Source organism: Lepisosteus oculatus, chromosome 1 (genome assembly GCF_040954835.1).
Source record: "Lepisosteus oculatus isolate fLepOcu1 chromosome 1, fLepOcu1.hap2, whole genome shotgun sequence".
Taxonomy (NCBI): Eukaryota; Metazoa; Chordata; class Actinopteri; order Semionotiformes; family Lepisosteidae; genus Lepisosteus; species Lepisosteus oculatus.
In genome coordinates this window covers 15546872-15562821 of record NC_090696.1, presented here as the reverse complement: position 1 = coordinate 15562821, position 15950 = coordinate 15546872, and the positions used below count along the sequence as shown (strand labels likewise).

General features: G+C 52.7%; 1 protein-coding gene across 3 annotated transcripts; it reads right to left on the bottom strand.

Annotated features, from left to right (window-relative positions):
- Positions 1–505: 505 nt before the first annotated feature.
- On the bottom strand, positions 506–15298 carry nab2 (NGFI-A binding protein 2 (EGR1 binding protein 2)). Of its 3 annotated transcripts, none has more exons than XM_069178878.1 (8): positions 15086–15298; positions 13753–13917; positions 10694–11623; positions 9408–9541; positions 8163–8214; positions 6983–7127; positions 5666–5866; positions 506–3176 (listed from the first exon to the last, which is right to left on the bottom strand). In XM_069178878.1, exons 1-8 carry the CDS (start codon positions 15086–15088, stop codon positions 2926–2928), a joined length of 1881 nt encoding a protein of 626 aa, XP_069034979.1. In that variant the 5' UTR covers positions 15089–15298; the 3' UTR covers positions 506–2925. The 3 variants fall into 3 exon arrangements, with proteins under 3 accessions (XP_069034979.1, XP_069035004.1, XP_069035034.1); XM_069178933.1 differs by having other exon boundaries at positions 2987–3181; positions 15086–15297; XM_069178903.1 differs by lacking the exons at positions 13753–13917; positions 15086–15298 and adding an exon at positions 12151–13382.
- Between the last annotated feature and the right edge of the window lie 652 nt (positions 15299–15950).

Genomic DNA, 15950 nt, shown 5'->3' with positions numbered 1-15950 from the left:
CCCTGGAGCAGTTGGGGTTAAGGGCCTTGTTCAGGGGCCCAACAGAGTAGGATTCCTCTGCCAGCCACGGGATTTGAACTGGCAACCTTCCAGCCACAGGCACCGATCCTTAGCTACAGAGCCAATGGGAGACACAGGGAAGCACATTTCTTTTATGGCTTCATAGTGGCGAAAGACAGTGTGTGACTCTATTTGCTGTCCCTTCCCTCTTCCCTGGCAGTGAGACTGACCAGTTGAGGATTAGCAGAGACTGACTTGGCTTCACAGCTGAGGAACACAGAACTTTGACAGGGTCGTACAAAAAAGAGCAAGACGTTTTCCACGCTGACCTTTGAGAATTTGTTTCAATCTGTGGGTGAGGAGAGGGGGTCTGCAGGGGTATAAGAGTCAATTTAAAAAAATGGGATCGACTTCGAAACCAAGACCTTATTCTGTCAGTGGATCGGGAACCCTGGGATCGACAAGAAAGAAGGAAAGAATACGCAGAAAGAGCACGCTGACCGTGTAAACCATAAAATAAATTTTTATTGAAAATTAACAAAATAAATAATCTACTGTACAACATAATAAAATCAAGAGGTTGTCTAATGCTCTCGAGCCAGAGGATCTAGGCAACTAAAGGTGTAATGGCAGGTTTAGCCACCCAGGGGGCGCTCTTCCTTTGCACTCCTGTAACCCAGGGGTATCAAGCTCCAGTCTGGTCAGATCTTCCTATTTGTTCTGCAGCCACACTCTTGGCTACTTAACCAAATCAACTATTTGCCTCAGTAGCTGCACCCCTGCCCCACCCTGCCCTTGGGTTTCCTTGTTGGCGGGGGCAGCCTCTTGTCTGTGTCTGTGAGGGCGGTACTGTGAATGTAGTGCCATGACGTTCCCTCCTGGTTCCAGGGCACGGCCCTCTCTCAGCACGGCCGGGTGATGGGGAGTGTCCTGAGGACTGGAGCAGGGGTGTGCTTGTCATCCAAGTCCGAGTCGCAGTTACTGTGCAGGCCTGAAGAGTTTGCTTGTGGGTATGGTGCAAGAGACTCTCAGACCCCCTCGTGCCCCCCAGCACCAGGACAATCAGTAGGGTAGTGTATTGGTACATCACTGACTCGGTGGGAGACCCATCTGGCTAAGGAAGCCAGGATCTCATTTCGAGAGCTGTGAGCTTGGGCAGCTGCTTAGAGACACCAGTCCGTGACCTGCGCACAGACCATTGCTGAATGTCAGTGCAGACAAGGCTACTGAGCGTCCACACCACTTCACCCCTTTACTCTCCCTTACAGGCCCAGCTGCCCGACAGGAGCGTTTGATTCATCACGTTTATGCATTGATTATTGACACTTAACTTTGCGCCTTACTTGACACCTCTCTGTGCCTTCTCATGGTACCCAGTGGTATGACTGTGCTGTGCTACAGCTGAGTTAACCAGAGTATTGCAGTAGCATACAGGGGTGGCAGCCCAGAAGTGTGTTAAGAATGATTTTGGCTAGTCTGATGTTTTTGAACTTACTACCAGTGGAGCTGTTTTAGATGATCAGGTGTTCCAACTGTGTCTCTTTGATGATGGCTTTCTGTAGCAGGGGAGCTTGCTATAAACCAGCGTCTTGCTTGTACTCCAAAATCAAGGGGCTGTATTTGGGCCTGGAAGTGCCAAAATTAGCAGGTTTGTCAAGTTGACCCGTGCCTAAGTCTTAATAAACAAGACAGACAAGAGTGTGGCTGGAGCAAATCCTGAAGACTCTGACTCTTCATGGAACCAGAATGTACCTGTTTGGCAAATCTTCCTTGGTGAGCAAAGGACTTGTACCAGCCCTGTGGGCTAAAGTTACTGCCAACAGCTCAGACACAAAATAGGTTGCATAATTTCTACTATAAACAGCAACAACAACAACCCCGAAAAAAAATAGATGTACTGTGGAAAAACACCCAGAGAAACGAGAGGAGGAGCTCCGATCTACCCAAACCGAAGCACGAGCCATTGAAAGCGCTGAGGGACGATGGCGTGCTGTTGGTTCGCCGGCACGTGCCCGAGCCCGAATCCAAAGCCGCGTTTCGCCAGACGCATCAGCTGGCATGCAGGGGGCTGCTGGGACACGGAGGCCCAAGCGTCAGTCAGAGCCGAGACAGCCAATCAGCGCCCGGAAGCCCCCAGGCAGACAGCAGGAGCACTCACACAGTGGCAGGACAACCCTGATGTTCGGTGACCCGGGCTTGACCTGGCCTCGAGGGGGGGGGTCACCGGCACAGCAGGTCACATGGGCTTCAGCGGGCGTGATCCCTTGCCAACACGAGGAGTCGGCTCAGACGAGGTCGTCATCGCTACCTCTGTCGCCTGCCTCTGTCCCACAACACTGTCCTGTGATTTCGGAATCAGATGAGCAGGCAGCGCCTCCGATCTGAGACTTAACCAAAGTGTGTTTTCATTTTAATGGACGCTTTTAGCACAGTTTTTCTGTACACAGTACGTTGTAGTCACTAATTGCCCTGCGTTTCCACTGGCTTAAGGTCTTTTCTCCCCCTCGGTGCACTGCTTTGCTTCACTAGTATAATTATCACGGTAACAACCGCTCTCCTCGCTCATCGCCCCAGGCTTTCACTTTCTCGCCAACCTGTCCTCTCGCCTCAGCTCGTTCCAGCTCTTTTCAGACTCTGAAACATGTCGCCCCTCCACCACCGGGCTCCGGCGGTTTCCCCCGCTCAGCTCGCGCGCTCCAGATCACTCTGGGACTCGAACCGTGAGCGGGGCAGGACGCTGCGTTTTCCTGACGCTCCCAGGCGCTGCGGCTGCCATTCGCCAATCCCACGGGCTCAGGCCAGGGCCACGGGAACACAAGTTGAACCACACGAAAAAAAAAAAGAGATAATAGCACCAGAAAAAAAAAATCTCTAAAGGAAGGTTTGAGGCAGACCCTCTGCTGCCCCCCCTCAGGCCGGTCCGTGTTACTGCAGCTTGTGTTGCACTGCAGAGGGGTCCGGACAGGTTTTGGCAGAAGAGAAGGAAATTATTGCTGGATAGAGGATGGCTGGGGGTAGGGGTATGAATTGTGGGGAGGGTGAAAGTGGGGTAGGTAGGTGGTGGTGGGGAAGGTGGGGGGCTCTCACTTTCCGCTGTGATCCGAATCGTCTTTGGTACTGCAGGAGCTGCTTCTTCTCCGGTGCTGGGACAGGCGCCTCTCGCTGGCTCTGTCTTCCTGCTCTGCAAAGAAACGGGCCGTGCAGATGATCAGTCTGGGCACACCCTCTTGCGCATGGTCTTTAACAGTGTGTTAATCCCTAACCCAACGTTAGTCGCCTCGGGACAAATAAAGGTTTATTCCCTGCTGAAAAGAGAAGAAGAGAAACACAATGTTTCAGCTGTGGAGCCTTCTTCGGGCGTGAATCACAGCCAAAACGTTGTGTTTCTTTTCTTCTCTTTTCAGCAGGGAATAAACCTTTACTTGTTCCTTTGCAGGCTACGCATGCTGACGCAGCTCCCTGCTTGAACTACGTTAGTCACCTTGGCTTATCTGGAGCAGATGCCATTGTGAAACCCCTGTTCCACGCTGTCCGGTCTTTTTAGTTCCACTAGTAAGCCCAAAAACGTGCAAACAGCCGAGCGTGCTGTTGAACAGCAGACTGACAGAGATCAGTGCACTGTGGGCCTGCAGCAGAGCAACACTTTGCAGTTAAAGGCTCATGATAACCTAATTGAGGACGAGTGGAGGACTGAAACCCAGTGGCACCTGCAGCCTTGTGGGTCAGAGCTTGCTGGACCCTCACTGACCATCCTCATCATTGTCCATGAGAGCGTGCTCCTTTCTGCGTGCATACCAAATTTTACTGCTCTTTGACGATCAATTTTCTTGACACCTTTATTTCAAAGATGCTGCTTTTCTTTAGCAGTGCCCTGTAAGAACAGCTCTCATGCTGGATGTGTACATGTCTGACCCTGTAGTATCCCCACACAGTGATACGCACTCAGCACAAGCACAGATCTCAGCAGGGATGAATACAGCTGTCTCTGGTGTGGGTCAGCCTTGTGCTCAGATGCGTGTGCGTTTACCAGGTCTATACCAGGAATCGATGGTGTGTTTTGTGTCTCCTTTTAAATATGGGAGGGCTCTGACTCGATACAGAGACTTTCCAAAGAGCAGAACACAAATGCCCAAGATATTGCAGCTGGGGAAATGTGAACATCTTAATCATAATGCCTTAATCTGCCTGAGCAGCTGGGTGCAGGTCTTTGAAACAGACCCCTTCAGCATGCATGGAAGGTGCCTTTCAGCGCTGCTTTCCGAATCAGGGAGCACATAATATCAGGAAACAGAGCGAGACAGGAGGGGGAGAGAGGGGAAAGGCTGATGAGCAGAGACGTCATATTCAAATAAAATAATTCTCCTGCTTTTTCTAAAAAAAAAAGAATCTGAGATGGCAACCAGCTCCCTGCCCACAGCTTTTTTTATTTTTACACCACTGTGCCATGCGAAAGCAGCTCTCAGTTACTCCCCTCCCACCACTACCCACCCACACACATCCCCCCCTCCCCTCCAGCTCCCTGCAAACCCCCGCCCACAGACACACGTCTGTCTCCCTCTGCTCTGACGTCAGGGGGGGTTTCCAATTCAACACCCCCCCCCCCACCTCTCCGCCTCCCCCTCACTCTGCCGCCCCCCTCCCCCCAGCTGAAGCTAGAATTAGCTCAGGCTGAAACACACTGAAGGAGACTCTCTGCACAGCCAGAGAAAAGGCAATTAAGAAGAAGAATCTGCCTCAGAAGGAAGGAAGAATGAGAAAAACAGAGGCCACTTGACAGAGGAGTACAGCTCTTGAGTCATCCTGAATGAACTGTTCACCAGTACCAGTGCGAGGTCTGTCAGCACCGGTGCATAACAAGCCTCTCCTCTCGCTACGAGGCCCAGCAAGATCTACAGCCGAGAACGTTTACACCCGCAGGGCAGGACACTGACAGGCACCCATTCGCAGCAGACAGGGCACACCTCGTGCAGGAAACCCCAAAACAACTCACAGGAGTCACCCCTCCTTTCCTGTGGTTTCCCTTAGCTTGAGCCATGAGACACCGAAAGAGAGGTTTCTAAGGAAAGTCTTCTATTATAGTGCACCTGGGCCACTGATGCCAGGGTGAATTCACTAGGAACAACACCACCCAGGAAGTAAGTGTAGTTTAAGGTTTTATGGAGTGTTTCATCAAAATTCGGCTTAACCAAACAGGGCTAAGGGCTAATCTCCTGGCCGAAGAAGGAGTAGGCTTGGACCACCATGCAGAGTGAGGGGTGACCAAGGGGCAGCTGCAGAGCTGAAGGTCAAATGCTCACAGAAATGCGAAGTAAATAAGGGAATCGCGGACAGTATTTATAGCGTTTTAGGAGAGGAAATGATGTCAGAAGTGGTTGTGATTTTGTGACTGCTCAGTCTGATTGAACTTGGTTGCTGTCACCCCTTCTGAACTTTCATTATAAGCTCCATTCAACAGGAAGTGAAAACAAGGTGCTAAAACACAATAAATACACGTGGGGAGCCCTCATTACAGAGATGTGGCCCTCCCTGTCTGTGAATTCCTGGAATCCTGGCATGCAAGAAAAAAAAGCAATAGGCTCTGGGTATCAGTACGATCAGTAACAGTAATTCCCAGAATTCATTTCTCGCATCAGTATCACCTCTGACCCCCCCTTCCCCAACTCACCCGCAGCTTGGACCACCACTGTCATTCCTGGGCTGACCCGGCCCACGTTGTCATGGGACACCAGCCTGGCCAATCGCAGCCCCTCGTCCATGAGAGTCTGCTGCATGAGGTGCCGGCTCCAGGCAGAGGGAGCAGCCGCAGTGGCGGGGGGGTCAGCGGGGGGGCAGGGGGACGAGGAGTGGCTGGACTGGGATCCCACACCTGAGGGGTCGGGCAGACAGACAGGGTCACTAGCTGTGTTGTGGACACTGGAGAGGTGCTGTTACATTCTGTGAGATGACAGCCAGTCAGAACCTCCCTGCATGACTGCTGGAGAATTTATACTGATGTACACTACACTGATGTAGAAACTAGTGTACACGCTAACATAACAGGTCTTAATTCACAATACTCTTATTACAGGATGAAAGGCAGAAGGGGACTTGAACACACCTTATTTGGCTGTTTTGCTCTGTGCCTGAAGTTTGCAGAACCTCACTGTTGTGACAAATACACAGGAAAATATAAAAGTCACACTTTTCATACCTCTTAGGTAGCTGGTACAATTTTCCATATTAGGAATTCAAGGCTTTTTAGTTGTATAGCTTAACATCAAGCAGGAAATCAAAATGATTAGGTCATATGTTTCCAGCTGCGCTATTTTTATCTAGTTTGTTTTGACTTTGGCTTTGCTTCGTGATTTAAAAATTCAAATAGCTTCATTAAACAGCATTCCTTTGCCAACCAGAAAACCACAGGCAGTGTTATGTACAGCTTTGCCATATTAAAATATATAGCCTCCAGAAGACAGCAACATCACTGATGTGTGCATCTACATCACGCCATGCCTAATTCTCTTGGCCAAGCTTCCAGATATTCTCTTGGCCAAGCTTCCAGTGTTTGAGTAACCTCCATTTTCTGAATGGTGTTTTGCCTTTTTTTCCCCAAAGCAGGAATAACTGGTAGGTTAAGTCGTTCACATGGTTTAAAGTGCCAGAGATTAACCCTGTTTGTGCAGCATCAAGAGCACTGAGAGCACGAGAATAACACCCACAAAATTACAGTCCATCACAGCACAACTGCTAGTGAGAACTGTTGGAGCAGATATGTTCAGATGGAGTGACTGGATTAATCTATGCAAAATATCGCACTCAAAAACACAACAGCAATCTCCCCAGTGAGCACTCGAACCAACAACCCTCTGGTAACGGGTCCCGAGCACTAACCACTGCCCCTGAAAGCAGCCATCATCTCAGAGCGACCAGAAGCCGTCACTGATAAGACCGGAGAGGGTGCAGACTGTGAAGCCCTGGCCGAAGCTGGAGATACGTGCCCTACCCTGTGCGTGCCCATCCAGGCTCTCTCCAGACAGGCTGTCTTCGTCCGCGCCATGTCTCAGCACCCCCTGGTGGTAGCTCTCCGAGCCGGTGGGCTGCCCCTCCGCCACATCGTGAGAGGAGGAGACGCACTCTGATATCACCACCTGCAACACAGCGCAGGGCAGCCAAGCCACCCAGTCAGACTCCTGCGGGCCAGGGGGCTTGAGCTGTCAGGGTGGTCCGGCAGCACGCGGGTGACTCGGAATGTCTGCATGTAGGCAGCGTTTGAAGTCCTGTCAGTCCAGGAGTGGACGTGCGGTCACTCAGCCACTGTCTCGGGCGAGTGCCTTCATCCGCGCTGTCGAACCCATTCCAGGCCTCCAGGGCCATGGGTCCCAGGGTTTCCATTACTGGGTCTCACTAATCTTTTGTATGCAAAGTCAAATCTCCTGCATTCAAAGGTCTTAATCACTGGCCAGTGGAAGGACATTTGCCAATCCTGCAGGACTCTGGCCCTCCAGGATACATTACAGACAATGAGTCATTTCACATGCATTTAATACATAGCACCGGCCTCTCTGGCTCTCTCTCTGCAATAATGGAAGGGGTCTTGCCTCTGTGTCACAACAGGTGATTAACCCACAAGCATTTATCCCAGAAACATTCACTGGGAAAAAGTCAGGACAGCTGGACAAGGAGCACTGAACACGATGGTACCGAAACTCAGTGCCTTTAGGGCTGGGAACGAATTGTGCTTCTTTACGCAGAGGGTGGCAGGTGCCTGGAACAAGCTCCCCAGCCACATTGGCGAACCACGTTTCCCAGAGCCCTCAAATAAATCTGGGCCAGATAACAAAGATCAGCAAGATAACTAGAGACCAGAGAAGCAGGGTGGGCTCCCTTTTCTGTGAAGCATATATTTCCTTTTCCGTATTTGCTTGCCTGACAAACTCCTGAGTCATCTGAGAGCACTGTTGTGTGTCTGTGGAAAGGATATATGCATAACATACAGTACACGTTTCTCCACTGCAATAAAAGCCCGTAATGTAATTATAATAACACTCCGTGACTCATAAATGAAGACTGACTCCACTGACCTTTACTTCTCTCCCCCAAAGTGCTAACCCACGCTCCCCTCTCTGCTGACCGATTCCGCTTTCGGAACGCGTCTCAGCACGTCAGCGCAGACCCCCACGTACCTCCTGTTTGATCTTCTTCTGGGCCGGTAGGGGGCAGTCCTCCATGCTCGTCCTGCGGGGGGAGGGATGGAGAGGGGGTGTAAGTGACTGCTAGCCTGGCTCAGAGGATCCTCAGGGCCGAGGTGTGGCAACGACACGAGTGAGCCGCATAGCCCGCACGGCGTCAGGGCAGGGGTGGGCACCCCACTGGTCACAACGGAGTGTAAGTGTTAAAAAAGATTAGTGAATGGAGTACAGAAATAATTTTGCACATTTTAAACATTCATGTCTCTGTCAAACACGCCTGTGCTCTTCCCCTTACAAGATGCTTCTCCTTGAACAGATAGATGCCTCCCCTACATACTGTATTATTCTCTTTGAGAAAAGATGACATTATGTCTGAGAAGCCCACTCCCCCCGACAGGAACTCCTTACAGTTTTACAGTTAAAACTCCTTACCCCCCCCAGACGGGCAGAGATTTGAGAGGGACGCCTTTATCCCAGCTCAGATCAGGGGTTCGAGACTAAACGGTTTCCGAGCCACTCTTCTGGTCTTGTTAAATCAGGGCCAGGCAAAGAAAAGCAACAATGTCTTAATGATAAAGCTAATAATAGTAATCTGTATGTCCAGCGTCTTTCTTTCTTCAGGTTATTCTGAAGTGCTGTACGATAAAAACTTAGGAAACAAAACTATATAAGAATCAGACAAAATACAAAAAGACACATCTACAATGGAGCAGGAGGTTTTAAAGAAGAGATTCCCAAGAGGGGCAAGGTGATTTCCTCTGTGTCCTTAAAGGCCAGGAGCAATGTGTTACAGTCTGTAAGAAAAGCCAGGGTAGCAAACAGTATGAGTGCTGCTGGCGACAGTCAGGTGCTTGCAGCCAATGCTGAACCTCGTGAAAGTCAGCACAGAGAGGTTCAGTGAAGCACTCAAGTTAATGTATGACACCAGCACAATAAGCCTCAGAAAAACCAAAGCCTTTTTTCTGAACGATGAGCACAAGCAACGGTACAAGCAGTATCTCTGCTTACCAGCTGGTGATTTCGCTTCGCAACGCGATCTTGATGGAGCCTTGCACATGGCAGCTGTGACACAAACCAGAGCACGCAGCGGGCTAGTTTGCGTGTGACAGCAACTCACAGACGTGCAGGTGGAGACAAAGCTTGAACCCCACAATGCACGCTGGCCGAACGCACAGGGGGACGGAGACGGCGTCGGCCGGCGGGCGGGCTGCGGGCGGGGGCGGGGGGGCGGCCACCGACCTGGCGTTCTTCAGCGTGGAGGTGTAGGCGCACTCCCGCGCCACCTGCCTGGCCAGCGAGAAGAGCTCCACGCGCCGCAGGAGCAAGGCGTTGTCGCGGATGCAGAACTGGGCGGCGGCCTCGTTGATGATCATCTGCAGGGAGACGCAGGAAGCTCACGCCCGGGTCTGGCACGTGCAAGGGAGGACCTTCGCCCCCTCCTCCCACAGGCCAGACAAGCCGCCTCACCAGTTATATCACACCACACACCTGCATTCCAGCCACTCCTTCACACTCTTTCATGCTGTCTGCGATGTAGCTTGAAAGGCTAGTTAAGAAAAGTCAATTAATCATCCAATGGATAGATTGATTGATCGATCGATTGATTGTAAGGCTTCTTGGCTTGAAGTTCGGCAATGGGAAAGGTTCAAGTTATAGGAAAGGAAGGCAGAACATAGTGGCTTCCGTTTTACAGTGTAATGGGCTGTTAAAAAAATTCAATATCATCACTGAGGTCTCTATCTCATTCCGTGCTGCGCGTGAGCTTCAACTTCAAATTGAAATCAGCTCCGGAGGCTCGGGAAGAACACAAATGAGCCGATCTGTCGTGCGATTCCAGCAGCACCCTGCCGGAGCGTGTTCAGTCTTGCTACAGCGCCGCGTTACTCATACGCCTCATAGCGCAGGTCCTCCTTGATAAATCATTCACACCTGCGCCTCAGAGCGTGGAGAAGAGCCGCAGACGCAACTGCTGGCATGAATTTTGAAAACGCCTGGTAGAGATGTCGCTGACCAAGTGATACACCTGATACACACAGGACTTATGTCACAGGGAGTACTCTAATTGCAGATACTGGCTCCTGAAGCGTGGCTCTGCAGCTGTGTGTAAAGGAGACGTGCTGTTAGACAGCCTTCAGAGTGCATCCCTGCCCCACTGTACAGCAGCTGTCCGACTCACAGCGAGTGTGGGGGTCTGTACAGTGACAGCAGGAGATCGCAGTGGCATGTTCTGCACGTCATACTGTATTTCGAATCTTCCCAGCTTCCCTTGGCTTCACCCAAGAACTAATCTGTTTCTGCTACAGACCCCCCCCGCTCCCTCCCCCCAGCTAGCGTCATGGTTTGCAGCAGCTCTCCGCTGCACCACGCTGTGTCTGCCTGCTCTCCGATTGGACCATATCCCACCCCGGTGCTGGAAACCCGAGGACGGGGAGCTGTGATGACTCAGGGCTGCGAAGCCTGAACACGCAGGAGGCACAGGGCACACAAGCAGGCTGAGCCCCGTGCGTCAGGACGGCGAGCCGCACCTCGTGGTGAGTCAGCTGCTTGCCCTCCCGCCGCTTGGAGTCGAAGCGCCCGTAGATCAGGCTGTACTTGCGGATCTCCTCCTCCTTGGCCGGGTCGCCGGGCTCCAGCCCGAAGATGTGCCCCACCGTCTTGGCCAGCTTCTTGTTCAGCTTGAGCAGGGCCTTCACCTCCCCGGGCTCGGCCCGCGGCACCGTCCGCAGCAGGCGCGCCACGCTCTCCGCCACCGCCCGCGCCGTCTCGGGCTCCAGCCGGCCGCCGGGCCAGGCGGCGGACGGGGGGCCGGCGGAGGAGGAGGAGGAGGAGGAGGAGGAGGGGGCCAAGGGCAGGGGGGGGGTGCAGGAGGCGGGAGGGGGAGGGAGGGGGGGGCTGGGCTGCTCCTCGTCGGCGCCCGACCCCCCGGCGCCGTTCCCGTCCGGGTCGGGGCTGAGCCACTGGGGGTCCATGGGCGACAGCTTGTCCCGGTAGAGGATGCCCTCGGGCTGGGGCGAGGCCTGGGAGCAGGGGCTCTTGGGACTGGTGCTGCGCATGGGAGTCAGGGAGGCCCGCTCCTGGCTGCCCTCCCTGTCCACCCCCGGGGATCCCGGCTGGCCGTTGCTGAGGGACTTCCGCGCCCCCGCCGCCCCGGCCGTGGCGTCGATCTTGAAGAGCGGGATGCTGTTGAGGGGCACGCTGGCGAGGGGCTGGTTGAACAGGGCGGGGTTGGCGGCCCAGTCGCGCAGGGCCTTCTGCAGGCGGCGCACGTGCAGGGGCTTGGTGGCCATGCCCACCAGCGCCATGATCTCCAGGAACTCCTCCTCCCCGGCCTCGCACAGCTGCTGCACGTCGTCGCCGCCCTGCTGGATGAAGGTGTCGTAGTAGGCCAGCAGGTTGGCGCGCTGCAACACCCGGTACAGCTGCAGCTCCCCCAGAGTCCGCGGCAGAGACATGACCTGCGGGGGCGCAGAGCACAGGAGAGACGCTGGATGACTCACCGGCCCCCGTGACCCCCCAGCCCCACCTTCCAGCCCAGTCCCGGCTGCATCTGGGACGGCCCTCCGGTTACTTCATCGTCTGGGAGCCGAGGCGCGTCAGCAACAAAAAAGAAAGCCTGGTGCACAGTCCGGGCTCGTTGGAGTGCACCCCTAATTCAACTGCTGAGGCCAGTTCTCGCATCTCCCCCAAGCTGCCGTGTCACTCAGGTGGGGCTGCACTGCAGCAGTGGAAGAAGTTGGCCCCTTTCTACAGGCACTTTTATGGCCACTTGAGGTGAAAGGCGCTATATAAATGGCTTGGACACAGTGTTTCGAGTGCATATATGAAAATCGGCATAATAATTATGACTGAAGAACGCCATTAATAACAAATGATTATTAAATCATAATAATTTATTATTATTATTATTATTATTATTATTATTATTATTATTATTATTATTATTTAGGGGGTGGGTCTTAACCGAAGTAGCTTTCTGCCTCACCTGAGACTGTGAGGCTCCCAGAACGAGTCTGGAGGAGAGACGGATGTTGGGCCAAGAGGCCAGGAAAACAAATCGCTGGTCCGTGACCAAGCCCAACTCATGCAAGCCACCTAGAACTGCACCATCACTGATCGGGCACTGCCTTTGTTCTGACTGCACCGTGTGCATGTGGAAGCAATCACAACCGAAAGTCCATATTAGTACCACTATTGCTGTTAGCGGTGTTGCTGCCACTATGTTTATTACTCAGAGAAACACTAGACTCCCACTGCACATCACTTTGATCCATTTCGGATTTTGCTAGAAGCTGGTCTGAACTGACTCGGGGTGCGGCGTGTATTTATCCCAGTAAACAGATCGGGTAAAGTGCGTGGAGCTAAATCCCATTAACCACGCCGTCTTTGTGCTTCGCCGACTCCACTGCCACAGCCCGCTTGTTTTCCTAAGCTGCTGTCACAGTAGCAGACAGTAGTAAAAAGAATCAGAAAAGCGAAACGCATAGAACCTCACTTGTCTGCAAACTAAATACTGAACACGCCAGCAGAGCAATCTGAGAATATCAAAGGCAGCAGCGGTTGAGGGACAACTCTTCAAAAACACCTCGATATCCTGATATCTAACACAGTGCATGCTTGCGTTTCCCACGTTTTTAAGAATGCTGATAAGACACAGCCACGTCCGACACAGAAAGACCAGACAGGCAGAAGAGATGACATTTGGCGCCTCTAGCAGATAAAGGTTTATCGGGGTCACTGTCTGGCGAGACGTCGGTCTATTGGCTCGGAGAAGAGACGCTTTCTCGGGAGAAGGTGCGCCGTGCCCACGGTGGCCGGCAGTACCTCGCCACGGAGCAATAGAACAACCCAACCGATCCGCTATCAGGATATTCCTAATCACCGAGCCCCCTGGCTGTGATGCGCCCATGGGGCTTCTTACTTGCGACAGTAACCTCGTCCTCTCGACAATACATCGTTGCGTACTGCGTGCGCGCTCTTCGGGGGACAGCGGGTTTAGATAGAAAAATACCAAAGGTACCGTATGACGTGGAGCACAGCTCGCAATTTCTGATTTCTAGATCCCCCGAAAGTACAGAATTCTGTTTTCTGCAGCTGTTGACGGAAAACAGCGGTCAGCAAAAGTTTGATTTACAAGGGTCTGAATACAAAAGCGACTTATCTGGAGGAGCGGCGAAGCACAGGACTTGGGAAACACGATCAGGATAGTATGTTCAGAAACACAACCTGCTCGCGGGGGGAGGGAGGCAGTCAGAATGGTTGCCTACAGCGGCTGAAACACCGGCGACTCGCAAACGTCGCGATTCCGCGGATCTGCGAACGGGCGGACAGCTGCAAACGTAATAATAAGCGCACAAGCTGGGGGTGGGAAAGATCATGTAAGTGCTGAACGGCATCTGTGAAGAGGGGTTTACGCCGGTGTGTCTTGCTCTAGCCCTGACGCAGAACGTTTCACAATAGTTACAGTTTCAGAAGTTGCCACCCGCAGCCGTACGGGATCACTCGCACCCCAAAATTGCACGAAGGCAGCCGGCTGTGGCACCCGCTCCTTCCGAGGTCACCGGGTAAGCAAAGACGATCGCCCTACCTCTCTGGGATCCGCCCGGTCGGCTGCGATCACGTAGAGACGGTGCCCCGCGGGCGCGCTCCTCGGCTCGGCTCCCGGCGGGAACGCCCAGCCAGCTGCCCGGCTCGCCTCGCTGCGGAGCGCGGCTGTCCCGCTCACGCTTTCGCGCTCGTCGCTGTTCCGACGCTGAATTGGAAAAGGCAAAAAAAAAACACCGCGCAGGGAGAGGAGCGTGTGTAGGGGGAAATAAGTGAGAGAAAACGGAGAGTTTCCCCCGTTGCCCTCCCCTGCTCTCCCTTAAGTCCCGATGGGTGAGTTGTGCTCCGTCTTCTGCCTCGGCTTTGGTCTGCTCCCTGTTCACCCCTCAACCGCCCCGGCGCAGACAGGAATCGAAACGTTTAGGCAGAACTTCTAGAAACTTTGGTCCAACATGCCCGCCTGGTTTTTGTACCCCCCTATTCTCCCTGTTTCTTATCTTATGATAATATTTATTGTTCCCCCCTTAATTTCTGCTCTTGCCGATACTTTGTTGTCCTGCGGGCTGCCTGTTTTCTCTGGCTACTGTCCTCTCTCGGCGGACCGCATTGTTAAAGACAGTGTTTTGCAGGGTGTGTGGGTGAGAGAGACCCGGGGGCGGACTGCAGCGCGCCATCTGACCGAAAAAGAGCTTTCCTCTCCCGGGTAGAGAGGCGGCTTTCAGGGTGGGGGTGTGGAAGTTGGGGGGGATAGGGTGGTGGGGGGATTCACATGCTAGCTTTTATCATTTTAACCCTTTCTTTAAAAAAAAAAACCAACAACAACACAACTGCGGCGAGAGAGGTCCCGGCCACCTACAAACTTCCTTTCGGTCTGGTGTGTGCGTCTAACTCTACAGTGCGGGTTTCTTCTCCTGAAGAGACCTGAACGACCCAGTCACACCCCCTGTGTCGAGGCCGTTCCAAACCGTGCAAGTGCTCAAAGACTGCTGCGGATCACGCAGTAAGGCGCGGAGATCTGTCGACAAATCCCATCACGCCGCTGCCGTCGATTTCAACACCTCCCCAGCGCCACAGAGCGGCGTTGCCGCTGGCGGGCTCAGTCGTGCACGCACAAGTGCACTGCCGCGACTTCTGCACGGAGCCCCAGCGACAGCCCCTGTCCGCATCGCCCTCCGCCTGCACGGCGCCCGGGTCATTTCGGCAGTAGCCGTAACACAGTAACAAGCCTCTGATTGAACAAAAAAGTTCTGAAAAAATGACGCAACTTAAAAGCAAGAGAAGCTAATTAAACATCAGCAATGCAATTAATATTACCACCATCACCAATAATAATAATAATAATAATAATAATAATAATAATAATAATAATAACCCACCATCCGTTCCCACAGCCGAAAAGGCTCCAGTCCTGTAGATCTATGGGAGTAAAACACATCTATTGCTTCTTATGACTTGGGTTGTGCATCTGGAGTCTGTGAAATTCGGGGTATTAAAAGAGCTTCGCTCCTTGTCATCAGAAGAGCTACGTCTCGCTGTCTCCACTTCACACTCCATAGCGCTTAGGAGTGAAGAACTACGTAACCACAGTGTTTCGAGTGCGTTTGTGAACATCGGTATTATTATTATTATTATTATTATTATTATTATTATTATTATTGGGTTAGAATAATTCAACAAACACCTTGGCAAACTGGTAAAACAAGGTACATGATAGATGTGTGTCTTGTTTTATGACGAACAGCAGAAAAACTCCATCAGCAGCACCGCGGCTCTGCGGGAGCGGGCTGTGTGTGAGCGTGCCAGCGTGTGGCTGTCCGGGGGAGGCGCGTGGGCCACTTCCGACTGGGTTCGACGGATCCGAAGCGTGACGCAGTTGACAAGGGGGGATTCCCCAGTGATGTAATTCTCAGCTCACATAAAACCGTTCGAAAACTCTCCGCTCGACTGCAGCCGGTATGATATGCAAGAGCAGCGTTTTCTTGTCAGGCTGCCTGCGTCTGGCGTGCCCATACCTCCGCCGCGGTGTACGTAGTTGGTCGGCTGGGTTGCTTGTGTGATCGCACCAGTGGAACACCCGGCTTTCGTTAGCTTGGGACTTTCTCACCCTAGAACGAACACAGTCTCGTTTCCTGTTTTCGCCATGACGTTGCTTGAGAAGGACAGCAGGTCCAAGTGGGTGAATAGCGAAGGCGTCTGCAAATCGCCCACCTTCTCTTTTATCCCCTGACGTTACACAACAGG

Excerpts from the sequence above, each read along its gene's own strand:
- nab2 (XM_069178878.1), bottom strand. Across the intron at positions 11,624-13,752 it reads ACCGGGCGGATCCCAGAGAG|GTCATGTCTCTGCCGCGGAC; the intron begins GTAGGGCGATCG and ends GCGCCCCCGCAG. Across the intron at positions 5,867-6,982 it reads CCTGGATGGGCACGCACAGG|GTGTGGGATCCCAGTCCAGC; the intron begins GTAGGGCACGTA and ends CCGACCCCTCAG.